The sequence below is a fragment of the Pelecanus crispus genome, chromosome 7 (assembly GCF_030463565.1).
Source record: "Pelecanus crispus isolate bPelCri1 chromosome 7, bPelCri1.pri, whole genome shotgun sequence".
Lineage (NCBI taxonomy): Eukaryota > Metazoa > Chordata > Aves > Pelecaniformes > Pelecanidae > Pelecanus > Pelecanus crispus.
In genome coordinates, this window is record NC_134649.1 from 14,487,848 (window position 1) to 14,506,585 (window position 18,738).

The window sequence follows — 18,738 nt, forward strand, 5'->3', positions numbered from 1 at the left end:
CTTCTCTGGCTCTGAAGCTAAGCAGTAAGCCCAAGCCAACAACTGGGTCACTCATCATTAGCTAAGGACTGAGCTTACAGGTAGACAGGCCTCTCAGAAATCTGGCAGACAACATTTGAAATCTGCTAGAGTACTTTCTTCATATCAGCTGAATAACTTGAACATTTTCAAGTCCGTAATTACAATCAAGAGGAAACAAATATAATCTGAATTGCTCTTTCGTAAAAATTATACTTCCAAATTAGTGTTGGGCATTAGATTGATCTTCTATATCCCTTCAGGCATGCCCTAACAGCAAATTCATTTATCAGCCAAAAGTACCGTACAGTCCGCTGCCCCCGGAAATACTGCTGTATTATAATAGCTGCTTGTTTTATGCGAAGGAATTTCTTCCGCTGCAGCCAACCTCGAACACTCTTTTGGATCATGATGCATGAGTGTCTCAGTTTATCTGATCGCAGTTTTTCTAAGTAAGCAACCTGTCCTGCTCTGAAGAAAATTTTTGTTCTCCCAAACTGATATTGGTTATGATCCTGAAAAAGAAAACAATAGGCATATTAAGTTTTTAGTTTATTATTGTAGACCACACACTCTCTTCCTTTTCTAAATTGGCATTTCAGGCAAGCTCTTCTGAAATGACATGATCTTGCTAAATAAGAATATCCTCTCCGCATCCTTTGTAGATAGGAGTATATGGGGGAAAATCCACTTAGCAGGAAAGAACCAGAGAATTACATCCAAAAATCGCACCCTAGTGATCTCAAATTAAAGGGAGGATCTGGACTTATCATCAAGGCCTTGAAAGCAACTTCTTCACCCCCTCCTACAAGTCTGGTTCCTTGGGCTCTACACTACCTTTTGGTGCACATGTCTGGCCTTGAATCAGTGATCTGCATGAGCAAAACTCAGGGGAGAAGCTGCTTTTAAGCTCAGGCTCTCACCCTTGGCCTGTGCCAGAGCTATGTTGCAAGTACATCTGTGTTTGCTCGTATACATCCTGAGTCTGAACTCACTCCTGACACGCTGACTTGAATCACTGGCTTAACTTGGACCAGCCTCATCACTACAGACTTGTCTAACAAATAGGAGCAATATGCAAAATAGCACATTTTTAGAATAGTTCTCCAACATGCTGCATTCCACCGTCAAAAGCCCTCTTGTGTGCATAAACTTCTAATACTTAACAAATTTATACCATTTAATGTTCACTGGTTTATAAATATAGGTAGAATATCTTCCATTTTACGTCTGAAGATATTAAGCACAGAGAGGTTAAATCACCTGCCTACGGCCACATCACAACTGTGTCACAACACAAGGTTATTGACTTGCAAGCCTATGTGCAACACACCAAATCAGGAAAGATAGTAAAAATGTAAATATCTTTCCTATTTGAGGAGTGAGATACTACTCTTGGCAAAAAAGACCTTTTATTAATAATAGATGCTATAATACATAATGGGTCAGTGCTTACAAACTAACCTGGATTAGCCGCTGCAAAACAATCTTGCAAATCTGCTTCTTATCATTTATGGAGAGTTCCTGCTGTGTCATAAGAATGCTGTAACGGCTGAAAAACTCAATATAAGTCCACCTGGAAAATTAAAAGTTAGCAAATGCAATTAATTTAAGAGACACCTAAGTATTTTTTGACATACAGAGACCCACTGCTATCCCTACCTGGATGGGTAGCTCTGTGCACTAATCCGAATAGTTTCCAAAACACCACATGCTCGCAGTTGCTGAGCCACTCTTTTTGAATCAAACCTAAAAAAGCAGAGTTGTATTTTACATTTTTCCTGGGTTTGGCATGCTATAATAATTATAACCATTCTACAAGCTGGATTTCTATTTCTGCCCATAGGATGCAGAGCTCCCTACTTTTTATATGGTGTCTTACTTGGTTTTTTTAATATGCGATAAGGAGTATCTGGGTTTTCTTTTTCTGCCTCAAAACAAAAGGAAGACTATATTTATTTTTTCCTTACAAAAAGTCCTGTTTCTTTTCAATATTAACTGTGAAAGCTCGTATCACCACCACTCTCGGCGCAAAACATACACAGAAATAAATTCCCTCAGCAGTCTATTGGGAAATAACTCTCTCCAGGTACTCTTTAGCACACTGATTATGAATAAACTAGGATTTAGTCATGAATATCCAGGTTCAAGATTATCAACAGAAGGCATGGAAAGACCCTTTCCAATTCTGGACCAGAGCTGATACGCCCACAGAGCACTACGCTACGGTGTTGATCCAGTACTAGCTAAGAGATCCCTGTGGCTGACAGATGACTATATTGTTCTTTCAGAAACTTACGGTAAGCTCTTCTAGTCTAATTCAGACATGGTTTTATATTACCCAAGCTATTTTGCCCTTCGTTGCCATTACACAAAATAATGAGTTCTCACTGCAGCGATAGTGAAACAGTGGCATTTGTAACACGTTTTGCATGGACAGATTTTGTCTTGCTTCAAGAAGATGAGCTAACACATTTAAAAAATAGTTTAGAATCAAAGTTTGCCTCTTCCCTCCTACTCAGATATGACAAAAGCTTTTTTTTTCTTTTGTCATTACAGTACCTTTCAGCTACAAGCTGTATAACTGAAACTAGCTTCCACATGTCTGCCCACAAACCAGACCAATAGCTGCATCAGGGTTAACTCCTGCTTAGAGTTAGTGGTTATCAAGCTAGACACAGGAATTATGCAAACTATATGCATATATGATTGTATTACCACATTAAAATGACATAAAATTGTGGGAAAAAGCCAAGGCTATGTTCAACACTGCTCATACCTCTTCTGACTTCTAAAGCTCCTCTAAATGTTTCTGTGGACAAAAGGGAAGTTCACAAAGAAAATGGCAGTGGCTTATATTCCTTAAGTATGAATTGGTGCTAATCCATACTGTACAAAAGCAAACACACCTAAACAAAATATCCATCAACTTAAATCAAAGGTGGACAACCTTCCCCCTAAAAATGTTATGACAAATACAAAACCACTATACTTGAAAAATTTTAGGATAATAAAGAATTTTTAAGGTATCAATAACTATTACTGGATGATTCTATTTTTGTAACGAGACAGTATTTTTTTACTTCCGTTATCGTGAAAGAAAAAACATGTTCTGTATGGGAAGCTGTTCAACAATAAGAATTTAGCTTACTGACATGTAGCTACTGTGAAATAGAAAAATACTCTTTTAATTTTAAAGGTAATATAACAGCTCAACACCACTAACATACTTACTCAAAAGGCAGCTTCTCATCATTTGGCTTTATGCATCGTACATAATGAGGGGTGGTTGCATTGAGTGTCACCATAAGTAAAGACAAAGAACTCCGGAACTAGAAAATATCAGACATAACAGTTCTGCTAATGAAACATTTACAGCTAAGGAAAAAGTCAAATCTTAGGTTTTTAATTCTTGGGTACGTTTTGGCTGGACACTGGGAGATTTTCTTAGCGTTTAGATCTTAAATGCAGGAAATTTAACAGTCCTGCTGTACCTGACAGTCTCCTATACAAAAATTAAACACCCCTACTTATACCCAGACCTGGAGCACCACACTGTGGCTGGCTCTTGCTGTACTGAAAACTGGATAGTCCACTGTGAACAGTAACAGAATACAGCACCATAGTCTCAGACTGCCCAGTACACTTCCCTGAAAGTACGAGCATCACAAAACAGCATGTTTATGTGGTACCTTACTGCCAACAGTCATCCGGAGCTGTTTGTTAGGTGACTTGAGAACAGGTCTTGCAGATTTGATGTTTATAGTTGAACTGAAAGGTGAAATGGACACTGGATTGTCTTGAAAAAAATTTGCACACAGATGAAACTAAAAGTGTAGTGAAAGAATCAGAGTTAAATACTGTGTAACTGTAATAATATTTAAATAAATATTACATTTACTATAACGTAAAATGCAAAACCTATCCATCTTAATGCTTAGGCCAGCTATTGCAGGACTTGGAAACGGATCTTTAAGCCACAAACAAACAATTGAAGAAACAGTTGCAACAATTCCGAGTCTATTGTGAAGCACTTGCACATTTCACAGACAAAACTCAACAACTGTTAAGTAGGCCTGCAAAAGCTATTCCAATATGAGCAAACACGGACATAAATACAGAACAGAGTTAAAAATAACACCAATTAAGGTTTTATTTTCACAATATTTAATTTAAATTAAGAATATGTTTTTTGGTCAGATTAAGTTAGCTTCTTAATAGCAATCCTGAAGTCTCAAGGCTGTAGACTTGAAAGGGACAGGGCCTTCAAGCAGATGAGAAGTGGCAGGCACATATAAGACATCTGATGTTTTCTCTGCCCTGGCATTCTCTTAATCTTTTTTGAAGAATAAACAAAGGCAGCTGCTAATGATAAATTGCCTATCAAAGCTACATGTAATGACTATGGGGGGGGGGGAAGGGGGGGAGGAGGAAGCGAATTGTTCGGTTTCAAGGATTCCAAAATGCTCTTCAAGGGAGATATTATGAAAACAAAAAATACTAACATAACTGGCAAAGTAAGTGCACATATACGAAAAAGTTGAATACTGTGTTTTTCCATCTTGTATGTTATTTTGATGTTAAAAATACACACTTGTAGAATATTAATAAAAATTAAGACTAAACTAATTGATTCAACATATTTTAAAAAAATCTTTTTAATCAGACAAATCTTTTTTAAAATCAGATCTGAATGAATTCAAGTGAAATCAGGTATTCAGAAAATTAATCATTAACGATGGTTCACCAACCTTGCTCTCTTTCAAGATTTCAGTCAATACTTCATGTACTGTATCTCTGTTTTTTTCCAGAAATCCTTCACATTTATATTCTACCTGTGCAAATGGGTGAAATCATTAACTTTTCAGCAATACACGAGCAGTTAGCAAAACAATAATTTTTACTCTCTAAACTGTGGTGGCCAACAGCTCTTTATTAGTCTTAAACATGATGGCTGAAACCGCTTTCTCCAGTTTCATTATGGCAAGCATACATATATGCATGCTGCAAATTCAGAAGCAGGACAAACTACCAGAATACTCTATCAGCTGCAATTTCCTTCTGCCTTCATTAGGAATTTCTTTCCTCCTCTCTTCATTATTTTATGATTTCAAATCAAAATACCAAAAAAGGAATACTACATTTGAAATGTAAATAACTGAGACTAAAATGTGTACAGACGACAATCTTAACTACTTTATTTATATGTTGTACTGTTTTTCTGCCTCTGAATGATTTATTTTTATACTCTCAAATTCTTTATCTTAAGCTCTTCTTATGTTTAAATGGCATGTTACGGGCAGTATTACCAATAAATAGTATTATGTATTGAGGATCGATTTTATAGAAGTTCCAAACAAGTGTAGCTGATATTTCCTCTGTTTCCTAAGTTTGTTTCTTTTCTGAATGAGCTACTGCTAGAAACAGAGTGTAATAATACTGGGTTGTTTACACTTTACCTTATCAGCAAAGTGCTGAATGATGAAAGACGTGTTTGACATCCTTGGCTTTTCGAAGAGTGCATTTTTATTGACAAAATTATTATATAGCTTTTGAAGCCAGTTTTCATCTGTTCCATGAGGTAACTGTAAAAATGAGAAGGGCAATGTCTTTAACAAAACGGTTAGACTGTTAAAAACAGCAAAACTGCTTACTACCAATAAATACTGTCTGAATAAAGCATCTTCAGTGAGTTACAAGGCCTGATAACCACCAGTTTTTGTCTTTTCAGACTAGCAAGTGGCTCCCTGTAGCAAATAATTTTAAGAAAGAAGGTCATATTAATCCACAAATTTGCTGACTAGAGTTAATTCTCTGATGAGTCAAATCATTTTGTCCTGAGAGGATGCTACCTGCAATCAGGGACAATCTGATCCCTGAGAATGCTAATGAGCAGAGTAACAGATAAACTGATGAGTTAGGGAATATTCCCCAGTTTTTCATATATTACCAATCCATAGTTTGGATTCCGAGAAGTAGGACATGCCAATATCACCAAAAAAACTTTTAAAAAACATTTTAACAGGGCTCACCTTTCCCTGCCCTGTTCTTCACTGGCAAAGATACTTCAATAGCCTAAGGGAACTACATATATGTAGAGAAAAAAAAAAAAAAGAAAAAAAAAAAGATCCAGGAATTGCTATAGCCAGGAGAGAACACAGAAGAAAAAAAGTAAGACTGAAGAAGAAAAAGCAAAGATGTAGGTTTGGGGCATTCAAAAAGAACGTACTAAAAAAGGAAAGGAAGACTGGGTTTTGTATCAAAATTAGTGATTCATGGAATAACTGAACTGTAGAAATATTGGTGGAAGAGACCCCTGGAGATTGGGTAGTCCAAATTCCTGCTCAGAGCAAGACTACCACCAACACTAGATCAAGCTGCTGTTAGAACTCAAATCCAGAAAGTATCCAAGGATGGGGATCCTACTGCACCTCTGCCTAACCTGTTCTAGTACTGCACTACCCTCGCAGTGAAGAAATCTAGCTGCTGGGTTAGCTTCTAGGTAAGAATCTAGTTTTAGGTTCTTAATTTTATAAGAGAAAAATTGATTAAGTGGCTTACAATTAAAACTAACAAATAGAGGGCAAACACTAATGTTTCTTTTTGAAGAAAATGCTCTACTTCCTATTTAGAAGGGCAAAATATGGATTACAAGCCCAACTTGTAAAAATCTATATAGTTTTTTATGAGCTCATAAATACAAGAATTTTTAAATTACCAAGCACTCTTCATCCAGAAGTTCTAAAATTCCCATTTTAGCTTCAATAAGGTCAATGACAGGCTGGTTGTCATAGAAGTCTATTAAAGTCCATGGGATATCTTCCTTCATATATTCTTCTTGTTCAAGTTTAAAGACATGCTAGATATGTGAAAATTATGAACATATAAGGTTACAGTTAAGGAAGAAAATATATACAATGCGTGTATGTGTGTGATCATATATATAAGATAGATACAAAATATTTATATATTTTTGTAGTATACTACCTGTCTTGTAGGAAAACAAACTCAGAAATTTTCATTTACATATATGTGTGTGTATATGTATGTATATATATAAAAATAAAATATTTTTATCTATTACTGCATAGTCATTATCCAGAAATATCCATTACTCAAATACAAATAGCATTTGCTAATAGCCATTATTGATAATCTCAAAACCAAAGCGAAATAAAATAAAAAACTGTAAGAAATAAAAGAACATACCAAGTTAAATTGCTGCTGCAGTTTTTCATTAGCATAATTGATGCAAAATTGTTCAAAACTGTTCACATCAAATGTTTCAAAGCTGAAACACATGTCAAATAAGAAAAAAAAAAATCCTTTGACATTTAAATACAAATAGTAGTATCCTCGTAAGACTTTGGAGCTATCCTAATACTTCTAAGAAAATGAAATAGCCAGAAGACTAATGAAGATGCTAAGGCATTTCAGAACTTCCCTAGAAGTTCTCTCATTCACAAAAAGTACTAATATTTATAGTTGCTGAACATTTCCACTACCCTGGATGTTAAAGAACTTACACAACTATGACCTTCTAGTAAAACAAACCCCTCCAAATCCATTAGCAGCACAAATTGGAAAGTGCTTCTTACCAACTCCAAAGAAAAGGCACAACTTGAAATAAATTTGTTTCCAGAGACATTCTTACCCATAAATGTCCAAAACACCAATGAAAGTATGTTGTTTGCCAGGGAACTGCAAAGCTTGGTTAATTCTTTCCACAATAAGGTCAAATAAATGAGAATAGATCTTCTTTGCCAGAGCATCCCTTGCATTAACAGCCTGAGCTCTTGTCATTGGCTTTATCACAGTCTCTGAGGTAGTGATAATCTTTCGGTGGCACAACCATTGTGCCATTTTCTCACAATTTAAATCCAGAAGTTCACAGAATATATTGAGATGTTTATCTTCCAGCTTTAAAGAAGATAAATAAATATTATTAGGTTACATTTAATACTTTAACTATTGTCTAGACAGTGAAGTCCTGGCACCACTGAGATCAAACTATGACTTTTATTTTTACACAGATGAGGGGTTCTGTTTGTTTCTTTGTCTGGCAAAATATCAAGAAGAGCTAAAGCAAATAATACTGGATAGAGCTCCTGATATAGGAGAGACAAACTCAGACTGGATGAGATGCTTTGGATTAAGACACTGAAAGAAGAAGTTACTTTAGTCTATGTTTAGGTGTCCTTGCTTTTTAGACTTGCATAGTCTGCTGGGACACAGTCTGAGCAGCTTTGACAATGCTCTGTTTCCTGTATCCTGCAGACAGTCCCAAATGGCTTTTCCAACAGCTGTGGATCAATTGGATACAGGGTTCTCTTAGGCACATTTTGCCTTTTGTTCAGACTTTCTGAACGCGGGCAGAAAACAGGATTTGCATAAACACTCACTGTGATTCTATACAGATGAAGATGGAGAATCTCTCAAGTTTAGCATACCAGATTTAATGCTGCTCTGAGCCCCAGATATGAGAAAAAACTATTGCTAAAGGATTTTGGGCATAGAATATAAAAGAAAGTGTCGGTATCTGAATGAACTACTTCCTTACACTGATGGATGATCTTTCATCTCCAACAGCTTTTATTTCCACGTTGCCCAAGTGTAGGATTGCTGCCAGTATTTTAAAAACATCCATCTGAAAATCCCCCTTCAGATCTAAAAAAAAAATTCTTGATTATTTTAAATACTCAGAAACAGTACAATTAATTAAAATAGCGCAATGCTGGATTACTTGCTTTGCTGTGTAGCCAAGAATTGTACAGCATCTCTGCAGACTACTATGCAAATCCTTGGTTCTGCCTACTTTCTGCCTGTCTGATCCGATGAGATATTAGGCATAAACTCCTGTACCTCCCCAAATGCCAGCTCAAGTCCGATTTGGCTTTCACATAAGCCATATATGGGCAAAGAAGCTTCCAATTCCACTTCTGTCACAGCACATTAGCTTAAGGGCCAGGAAGACTCCAGACCTTAGTGATTTTAACCATTAACAATGACCACCAATTGCTAACAGCCATTTGCTCTTGCCTAGTACTTTTAAAACAGTGTAATGGATAAGCTATGGAAGAAATTATTTTGGTAATTACTGCTAATGTTTTGGACATTTCAGAAACAATCCGCCTTTGCCCATTTCAGAAAAAACACTAATTTTTAAATCTATTGAAAAGGTATCCCCAAGAATTTACCCAGTAAGGCAAATGTCTTCTGAGTCTCCACCATATTTGCTCTGTCATCAACTCCTTCTATTACTGTGCTGCCACCCATTCCTGTGTAGTTAAATTCTTCTGCGCTTCCTATAGATAAGAAGCAAAACTTGTAACGTTGGAAAATTCGGGACTGGGCATAGCCACTTGTTCAAGACTCTTGTAACACCAGAAGATTAAAGCTGCTGTCAGATGACAGTTCTTCAGCAATGAACTGGAGGTCCTCTTTTTCTGAGAGAAATCCATACACCTAACTCAGTTAAGCTGACACAAATTAGTATTTGTAATTCCCAGCAATCTTAATACTTGATCTAACAAACAAACAGGAATGAAGACTGAGTAAACATATACCTAAGGTCTGCTTCTCCCAGGTGGCATTAAAGCCTCTCTGTAGATAAATGAATCAAGCCCCTAAACTGTCATTATGGCATCTGTCACTACAGAAAGTATTAGAGGAAGATTTTCAAAGACACTTAGGTACTTGATCAGGCACTATTCAAGTTACTAGGGATTTGCCACCAAGTTCAATACAAGCAGGATTAATAGCTAAGTGACTTTAAAATGCAAGTCCCATTGTAACTCTGTGAGATTTATGCTACAAAGCACTTAACATCCTAGCATTTGAAAATCCAATCTTCAAAATACTGCACTGCAAAAATGAAGAGTAGGTTATTTTCTTGAGACCTACCCAATTTAAGATGCTTAAATTCAGGTCGCATAGCGGATGCACACAACTGATAAAATATATGGTAATTTCTCTCATTCTCTGACTGCAAATTAAAGCAAAGAATACCATTACAGAAAGAAAAAATAAAACCGAAACCAAAACAACAAACAAACAGAAAAACATGCAATATTCAACACTACTGTAAAGAGATAATGATACTTGAAGGCTAAATTCTGCTGCAATATAGTTTGGCAAAGAAATTGCCCAATATTAAAAGGGCACATCTTAGACTTCAATAACAGCTTTGAAAGCGATAAATTCAAGTATACTTTATTTCCATTACCATTATGCTGAGTTCTTTCCCCAAGGCTGTTACTCTAATAATTTCTTCAGCCTGTACAACCATCTACTAATAAGAACTGACAAATACTGTAATGAACAACTGTGTAGGAGTGCCAGCTGAAATGCTGCCCCATGGTAACTCAGAAAACTCTCTATTTCCAAGCCATTCTTCAAGCAGCAGATATATAGAAGTATTTTTCATAGTACTTAAAAAGTTACAATACTACTAAAAAGCAAAACTTCATGAAAACATTTTTGTAAAATTAAATGCTTTCTTTAGTAGATTATCACAATTTTGCTCTGACACTGTAGTGAGTCACATGCAATAAGCCCTGGCCTTGTAAATTTTCAGCCAGTTTTTTACTGAGACTCCCTCTGCTCTGTATGCACTGTTCCTTTCCAGATACGATTGGCACGTGTTACTATTGTGACTGAAAGTGACAGATTTTTCAAATACTTCTTGCACTTATCTCAGGGAATTGTCCCTGAGATTCATCCTCCACTTAACATAAGGAAGAACATGGAATAAATCAGTTTCTTATGACAGAAAAGATTAGCTCCTATTAAAAAATAAATCAAGTGCTGATTAGACATACTATTCAGAACTTCACACAACATTTTCTACAGGAAACTAGTAAAGCATAGTACATTAGTAGCTATCCTGACATTGACTGGTTTTAACTATATTTTACCCACCTGAAAGACAACTCTGGATTTCTCAAGCAGGTACGTTCTCATGTTAGCTCCAATGATTTGGTAACTCTGATCAAAACTGATTTCAGTGTATTTTCCAAATCGACTGCTATTATCATTCCGTGTGGTTTTTGCATTGCCAACAGCCTACAAAAATTATAAACTTTTAGAATTTGTTTTACTAGCATCTTTTGTAAGCTTAACTTTCTCAAAACATGATTCCTGAAATCTCAGGTGCTCAAGGATCAACCTCAGCATTGAGCTGTGAGATTTAAATTTTGAGGCCCAAATTTTAAAATAAGCCTCAAGTCAAATAGTATAACACTACATAAACTGAGAATAAGAGAAACTATATTTTCCCACCATAAGGAACCTTAACCATTTGCTACTGCAATTAATAAAAATAAACAAACAACTTGTTCAATATTGTTTTCCCATCATCTAATTAACGGGATGAGGTCAGATAAAACTCTGGAGGCAAACTAGCGCCTCCAAAGGGCCACTGGTAAATTAGGCAGAACCTGGGTGTTCCTGAAGCTGCCTGCTTCCTTCCATTGGTAGCATTCAGAGGTTAAACTTTTAATTTAGATATCTAACTCAGGCAGCTAAAACACCCGCAAAGATTTCAAATAAAGATGCTCAGCAGCTCTCAGAATTCTTTCCTTGATGAGCACAGACTTGACAGATACTCTCTGAAACTCACCTCGGTTATTGGATTGGATGCCAGTACTTTATCCTCCACATGTGCATTGCTGCTTGACTTACTCACAGTGGCAAAGTATCTCATAGTGTATCTTGCAGACACAGTCTTCCCAGCTCCTGACTCTCCACTGACTATAATAGACTGATTTTTGTTATTTCTAAAACCAAATAATCAGACAGTTTAAATCAGACATGTCTAAAATGCACGTATAAATGTAAGAATTATATATATGAAACAAATGTATGAAAACACAACCGTGGTCAACTCTTGTATCAGTTCCATCTTTCATCTGTTGTTCTCTTTTGCTCCGCCTTGGTTGTAACCGCTAGGCTGATGTCATTGCTATTCACTCAGCTAAGACAGTGTTTTGTCCCTCATCAAGAATGAAAATAGTTATGAGTTCTAGAACTTCCTCAGCTGGTTAAGGAATTACTCCTCCTCTAGTTACATTACCCATTCAAAGGTATTCTTAATAGCCAGCGGCACATACGCAGTTAAATTAAATTACAATTAACACTGCCACTAAACTTCAAGTGTTATTTATGGACATTAGACAACATACTGAACCTTGCCATTTGCTTGTATGCTTCTTCTGCCACAGCAAATATATGTGGATCCATGTCCCCCATGTTTTGCCCACTGTATGCATGGATAATAGCATCTCCATATATTGGCAACTGTTTGTAGGGGTTTATTGCAACCAAAATTATTCCTACAACAAAGTGTACAAAACAAAAATAAAACATAGGTTAGTTCCATGAAAACTGGCAACAACAGTTAAACTGATACAAAGTTGCAATATTTTTAAACTAGGTATGAGATCCTGATCAACAAACAAGTCTGTACTCATACAAAAACTTGAATGAGTTAAAACACACTTGAGGAAAACTTTACTCACATCATATTGCAAACTAACCCGAGATTATTTTTTTAAGAATTTTTTTTAAACCTTGCATTTGACTTTGCTTACCACTATAGGTGTAGATAAGCTTAGACTCCACAAAACGAACTTTAAGATTGTGTAGAACAGCTGGTTCATGGAGATAACTAAGTGCAGTGAGATCATTTTCACCAACAAGTATGTCAGGATTCCGTAGGGGTGGCAAACCAGCTGAATCAACAGGATAATTCAGTTCCTGTCAACAAAAATGACTTGAAATATCATAAAATGTGTTATGGTCGCATAAACACAAACTGATGTTCTACCTTCACACAGTTACAGGGTTGATGGAGCCCTGTCTGATCTTGTATTTCACCAGTTCCATACATCTCATTGAATGAGACTTGGAGATCATGAAAGTAAGATGGGGCCCTTCGTTGTTTATTAAAAAGAAAGCTACATTCTCTTTATTTACAATATTTTGTATCAAAATCTGTAAAAATTAGGAATGTGTTCAGCTTTCAAGCACATGCATATTTCAAGTACAGATGAAAATGGTAGACCAACTTCAACTGAATGAAAGTAAACACCTGGTCAGAACTTAATGCAGCGCGAAAACTATCCTTACTTGCAACACTTCAGTTTTCTTTATACAAAATGTAAAACTCACTTCTGTTTCTTTCAACAAATCCATTTAATCATACATTCAATACTTGTCTTTACAGAGCAGAAATGCAGAAATGCTGTTTTCAAAATATTAAATCTGTAAAGAACTCAGATACTAAAATTAACAGATCTTACATAAAGCAACAACTTCAGGGGAAAAAAAGCAACAGCTAGCTCTGTGAGAGATAATTATGCCTGTCTTGCACTTCTGATTTACTTCAACTTAAGATGAGTTTCAGTGCTTGTTTCAAAAGTGAAGTGATCTTCTTCGAGGTATGTGCTCTATACTAATGTGATACAGATAGTAGAATTGCACTCTTCATATTTTTAGATAACATCTGGTTACTGTACAAATTTCAATATGATACAATTCTTGTCACTACAGAGTTAGCATAAAAGAAAATATGGACAAGCCACTTAGACCCTGTAATGGTGAGTCCTGTGTTTCTACATAAACATATCTCAGCAAACCCCACAATAATTAAGGCTTTTCTCCTTACAGTTCCATCTTCTAATTGCACATGGAGAAAACGGTCTCCAGCTTTGTAGGTTTTTGTGATTTCTGCAGACTGCCAAACTTCTTCTTTATCAGGGATCCAAACCCTATTGTACTACAACAGAAAAACATGGTAATAGTTAGCTTAGCTATTATCATAATACCAGACTAGCATGAAAGATAAGTTTTCAAATGTCAAGCAAAACCTAATAGCTGAACCGGACGCCAGGACTTTTGGGGATTATTATTAGCTCTGATCCTTTCAGCGGGCTGTATTTTTGTGTTTTAGTTATTCTTCATGAAAGAAAAAACGAGGGCAGACTCATTAGCCTCAGACATGCTTATTCTACTCCTGTTTAGTGCAAAGACTGCAGAAAAGCATAGTGCAGGACTCTGAACAAGGGCCAGACTGTTGCCAGGCTCTTCAAACCTTCTAAAACTGAACACGGAGAATAAAATACACTTAAGGCAGAGCCCTGATTTCTAGGAGATCTCAAATGAGCAAGTACCGGAGAAAGCATCTCACTTAGCAGAATTTAGACTATCACTTCCCTGAATTAAAATATAGGATACTGAACTTAGAAAGCATTTTGCCATCAGCACAGATGTACAGACAAGAAAGACTCTGCGCAGTTACCTTCTAATGGGACTGAAGTGCAACCTCCAAACATCTTCCCCTGTTCTAGGGTGAACTTCAAAGACTACCGACAGGTGTCTGTCTTTACAAGCAATCAGCTGGTATAGCTGAGCTCAGTCCCAGTAAGGTACTTCAGCTCTGCCTCAGGAAGAAAACATGCTTCCTAAAAGCACTTATTTCCAATGGAAGCAGATGAATTGTAATTTTCTTTTAGGTATTTGAAGAATTGGAACAACAGAATTACCTCTAGCCTTCTGAAGCATAAATGTTTGAATGTAAATTACACTGTTCGAACCATCTAGTTTTCCTATGCTGAAGTTAAAATGCCGAAGCATTAGCAACTTCTTTAAATGCTCTGCCCTTGAAGCTATAGGAAACAGTATTCCTCAAAAGGATGTTAACACATCTGGCAACCTCAGTAAGTCAGGAATTTCTTCACCGATGTGGAGTGTGTTCTCGTCCTGCCAGGGTTTAACAAAGTGGCATCATCTCTAAAAGCCTCCCTAATGCATCATCTGTGCATTAAGAGATACTAGTTTTAGTAACATAGAAATAACTTCTGTTCAGGGATTTGCAGTTCGAGATCACTTCTGACAAGTCACCATCTTCCTTAAACCTTGGTGCAAAATATTTTTTATAGCATATAGCACGTACCTCAGATGGCAATGAAGATAACGTTGAAGACTATATTTGGATGTAAGGAGAAGACAGGAGGAAGGACAGCGATGTCAGGAAAAAAAGCCTGAAAATCACCAGTACACGGTAGTACTAGGTTTCTTATGGGCAGTCTCTCCTCTAGTTTGTAATAAAGTAACACCAGAGAGCACAGAACCATTCAGTCCCTACTTGCACAAGCAGCCATGCCATACAATCTTCTTCCACCATCTTTCTGTTCTGATAGTCAGAACCCTTCATTTAATTCCCCTACCCTAGCTATATTAATGGTCAGTTTAAACTAACTGTGTTTAAATAAACCCGTGAGAACTGCTGCAGCTGCTTCTTTGAAAAATTAACATTAGTTAAGGATTTCATGAAGCGCTAGCGTACCCACAGATACCTTGGAGATTCATATACCTTCTCATTTTGGTGTTGCAACTGTTGTTTTTGGCACAAATTACTTTTTTCCTCTCTAATTTGAAGGAAGCCCTGGAAGCTCCAGCAGATCCTCAGAAGATGAGGGTCTCCACCCTGAGAACCCCACTGAACACACCGCCAATGGTGGGTACCTACAGAGGTCCCTACAAACTGCACTGTACCTCAACAGTAGCTTTCTCAACTCTAACCCCTGAGGATCAACACCAAACGATTTAGGGTAAGAGGGACTTTCGCAGGCATGTCCTGCAAGTTAGCTCGGGTTGCTCAGTGACCTCTCCAGTTGAGTTTTCTGTATCTCTAAGGATGGAGATTGACCTTTCTGGTCAACCATATGCCAACCTAATCGAAACCTCAGCCGCTTTCATGACACCTCTTTGCTGATGCCTTCAGCATGATGGAATTTTTTCACACAATATCCAAAATCACAAAGACTTTTTCTAAACAACCCCAAACCACTATGATGACATTGTTTTCATCTATCCCACCGAAGGGACAAAAACCTAGCTTCACAAATACCTATTTAATGGGCAAATTAAAGACATTGCTAAATGAAGTGTTTTAACTTTGCTTTTTCCATGTGTATCTAAGTATAAATTGACTTTTGTGTCATTCCTACTCTGTGCTGATTTCCTGGCTTATAAAAAATACTTATCTATTGACAGCTGTTAAATCGAATTCTTTATTTGCTGTTACTCTATGTGAGTCAAGAATATCACCACCAAATAGCCTCAGGGGCACATAGCATGCTCCCATGTAAGAACGTGAACTGCACTAGGTCACAGACAAGAAAGGGAGGAAAAAGCATGTGATCAAAGTACTGATTCTTCAGGAGAGGTCCCTGCAGTTCCAGGAGCCTCCATTGGCAAATGTACCCAGCCTACCAAAGCTGGCTTCCTCGGAACCCTGCCTTACAAGTAAACAGCAGAGAGTTTGCTCATTTTCATATCAAGTTACACCCAGACTCCTTCCTCCCCTTCACCTGCCTAACATTATTCCTGATTTAAAAAAAAAAAACCCATTTGTTTCTTTCAGCTGCTCAGAATGTGGTACTAACAAATGAATGAAGACTAGTGCAGCACAAGGCTAAATAGGAGTTTATTATGGCAGCTGCTTTTCAACAGAAGAGATACAGGCTTATAAATTTGTAACATGTTATTTTTGTTATGTAAAGCTAAGCAAACAAGTTACACGTCACAGCGCTCTGGTGACTACAGGAAAAGTGGGAAAACTTGTGCCAAAAATACAGCAGCCGCATTAAGGAGGACGAACCTTTTAGTGCCAAGTTCTGCCAAACATATTCAATATTTGCATAACAAAAAGAGTAAGCACTCCACAATTAAGTGGCCAGGGAAGTGCTGTTAAACTTTAAAATTGTCTAATCGCTGGCTAGCACGTCAGAGACCTACCCCTAAAGACCAAAAATCTCAAAAAAGAAGTATGTCTCTCAGAAAAAAGTCTTTTCCCTTGCGGCCCTGGGATTTTGTGGCCACTCAGCCGCGCTTTGCTCAGCTGTCCGATACAGGTGATGCACCCCTACACACAGGGGACAGGATCCTCCCGCCAGGTCCAAAACAGCCGCTCGCTCAGCATTTCCACGCACCGCCGCCGCCCCAGAAAGCACAAAAAGCCCACGGACGCTCCGGCGAGTTCGGCCTTACTCGCCCGGCCGGCTCAGCCCTTCCCCTCTCCCCCCTCACGGGGCGGCCGGCGCCCCCTCAGCGGGCGCGGAGACGCCGCCCCTGCCATGGCGGTGCAGCCGCCCTCAGGGCCGCTCCCCGCCCCGCTCACCTGGGTGTAGAGCTCGGCCAGCGCCATGGGGGCAGAGCCGCCGCCGCTCCGCGCCAGCGGAGAGAGACCTGCCGCGGCGGGATCCGCAGGGCACAGGTGGCCGCGGCGGCGCGGCCCGCCCCCGGCCACCGCCCCCGCGGCGTGGGGAGGCGGCGCGGCCCGGCCCGGCCGCCGGGCCTGTCCCAGCCGGGCACGGCCCTTCGCCGCGCAGCGGGGAGGCGGCTCCCGCCGCAGGCGCAGCTGAGGCGGCCCGCTCGCCGGGGCCACCCGCGGCACCCGCTTAACCGCGCCCGGGGCTTTTGAGGCGCGCAGCTTGCACGCTAGCTCCTGAGGTACAGAAGCGTCGTGGAGGCGAGTCGTGGTCCCAACTATCATACACAGGTACAGGCCTTAACATGATTCTGGCAAAGCTGGCATCTCGGGCCCTTCTTTAGGCATCACGGCCACTCTAGGTGCCAGAGGGATCAGGAGGGCAGCCATTCCTGAGCGAGTAGGGAAAAACGACAGAAACATTAATCACCGCCCTGTAAAAGGCCATCAAGGAGTTTCTCTAACAAACTTAGAATAAGATAAACAACTCAGAATGCATTTAACTAAGCTTAGGGCACTAACAGGTGTTACATTTCACAGAATTGAAACATCCTTTATGAGAAAGATTTGCATAAATGCGGTACCTGGTCTGGGCAGGTGGATATATGACCAAAGGCCCAGAGGCCCGCCAGCCCTGCCCGCCTTCCTGGCACCGAAGAGCTTTCCTGGCACAGAAGACAATGTTTTCGCAAAGTACAAAATCTTATTTCGGTAACAGTTAATATTTGGTGACAAAATATCCTAACAGAGGTGGGTTATGTCGAACAAGGTATTTTCACAGTTTATGGCACACTGTCGGCACCCGGGTGTGTCTTCACACAATCCTCAGATTTTAACCAACATCCTTGGCAGGCAACACCAAGTCTGCCATGAAGGTAGAGGGAACCTGTGTGATCGTCTGGGAAAGAACAAACAACCAACCAACCAAGCAAACAAAAAACCCAAAAGCAAATCTTAACAGTTGTATTTTTATTTGGACATTTTCCAGTGATAGCTATTAGGCTACAGTTTTTATGATGCATACACTTACTAAGTACAACATCAGACACTACAACAGATCAGAGCTCAGGTCATTCTGGCAATGTTTTGGTTTTCATCTATGTACTGTAGTGGCATCAAGTGAAAACTTACGTTTAAAGGCTTTTCTTTATCACAGGAACTATCAGCATCTTAAAAAACCCAAGTGTTTACTCATAGTTTTTGTACGGTATTTGGTATGTGTTCAGTTTAAATCACAAATTACACAGACCTTCAAATTGCAAATGCTGGTGTTTCCAAGTTGGGAACAAATGTTACTGGATATCAATCCACTTTTCAACACTGAAGTTGATCCTAGTTTTTTCCTGTGATAGAATAGAATAATCGTATTTAACAGACTCAAGCGCTTTCACATTCCATCCCAGATTGAAGTCTGAGAAGCAATTTTTCAAAATTTGGATAGAAGACTG

The 18,738-nt window shown here is 38.6% G+C and overlaps 1 protein-coding gene across 1 annotated transcript in view; it reads right to left on the reverse strand.

Moving 5' to 3' along the window:
- MYO5C (myosin VC) overlaps positions 1 to 17,227 on the reverse strand; it is a 40,822-nt gene extending 23,595 nt beyond the window's left edge. Inside the window, exons 1-19 of the mRNA XM_075714540.1 lie at positions 17,201 to 17,227; positions 13,685 to 13,795; positions 12,609 to 12,774; positions 12,206 to 12,350; positions 11,639 to 11,795; positions 10,939 to 11,082; positions 9,922 to 10,003; positions 9,216 to 9,323; positions 8,579 to 8,685; positions 7,673 to 7,938; positions 7,228 to 7,309; positions 6,737 to 6,877; positions 5,478 to 5,603; positions 4,770 to 4,853; positions 3,711 to 3,845; positions 3,253 to 3,350; positions 1,681 to 1,767; positions 1,483 to 1,594; positions 322 to 533 (exon numbers count right to left, since the gene is read on the reverse strand). Coding sequence (XP_075570655.1) covers positions 322 to 533; positions 1,483 to 1,594; positions 1,681 to 1,767; positions 3,253 to 3,350; positions 3,711 to 3,845; positions 4,770 to 4,853; positions 5,478 to 5,603; positions 6,737 to 6,877; positions 7,228 to 7,309; positions 7,673 to 7,938; positions 8,579 to 8,685; positions 9,216 to 9,323; positions 9,922 to 10,003; positions 10,939 to 11,082; positions 11,639 to 11,795; positions 12,206 to 12,350; positions 12,609 to 12,774; positions 13,685 to 13,795; positions 17,201 to 17,227 — 2,390 coding nt within the window. The remainder of the gene's footprint in view (positions 1 to 321; positions 534 to 1,482; positions 1,595 to 1,680; positions 1,768 to 3,252; positions 3,351 to 3,710; positions 3,846 to 4,769; positions 4,854 to 5,477; positions 5,604 to 6,736; positions 6,878 to 7,227; positions 7,310 to 7,672; positions 7,939 to 8,578; positions 8,686 to 9,215; positions 9,324 to 9,921; positions 10,004 to 10,938; positions 11,083 to 11,638; positions 11,796 to 12,205; positions 12,351 to 12,608; positions 12,775 to 13,684; positions 13,796 to 17,200) is intronic.
- Positions 17,228 to 18,738: the final 1,511 nt, after the last annotated feature.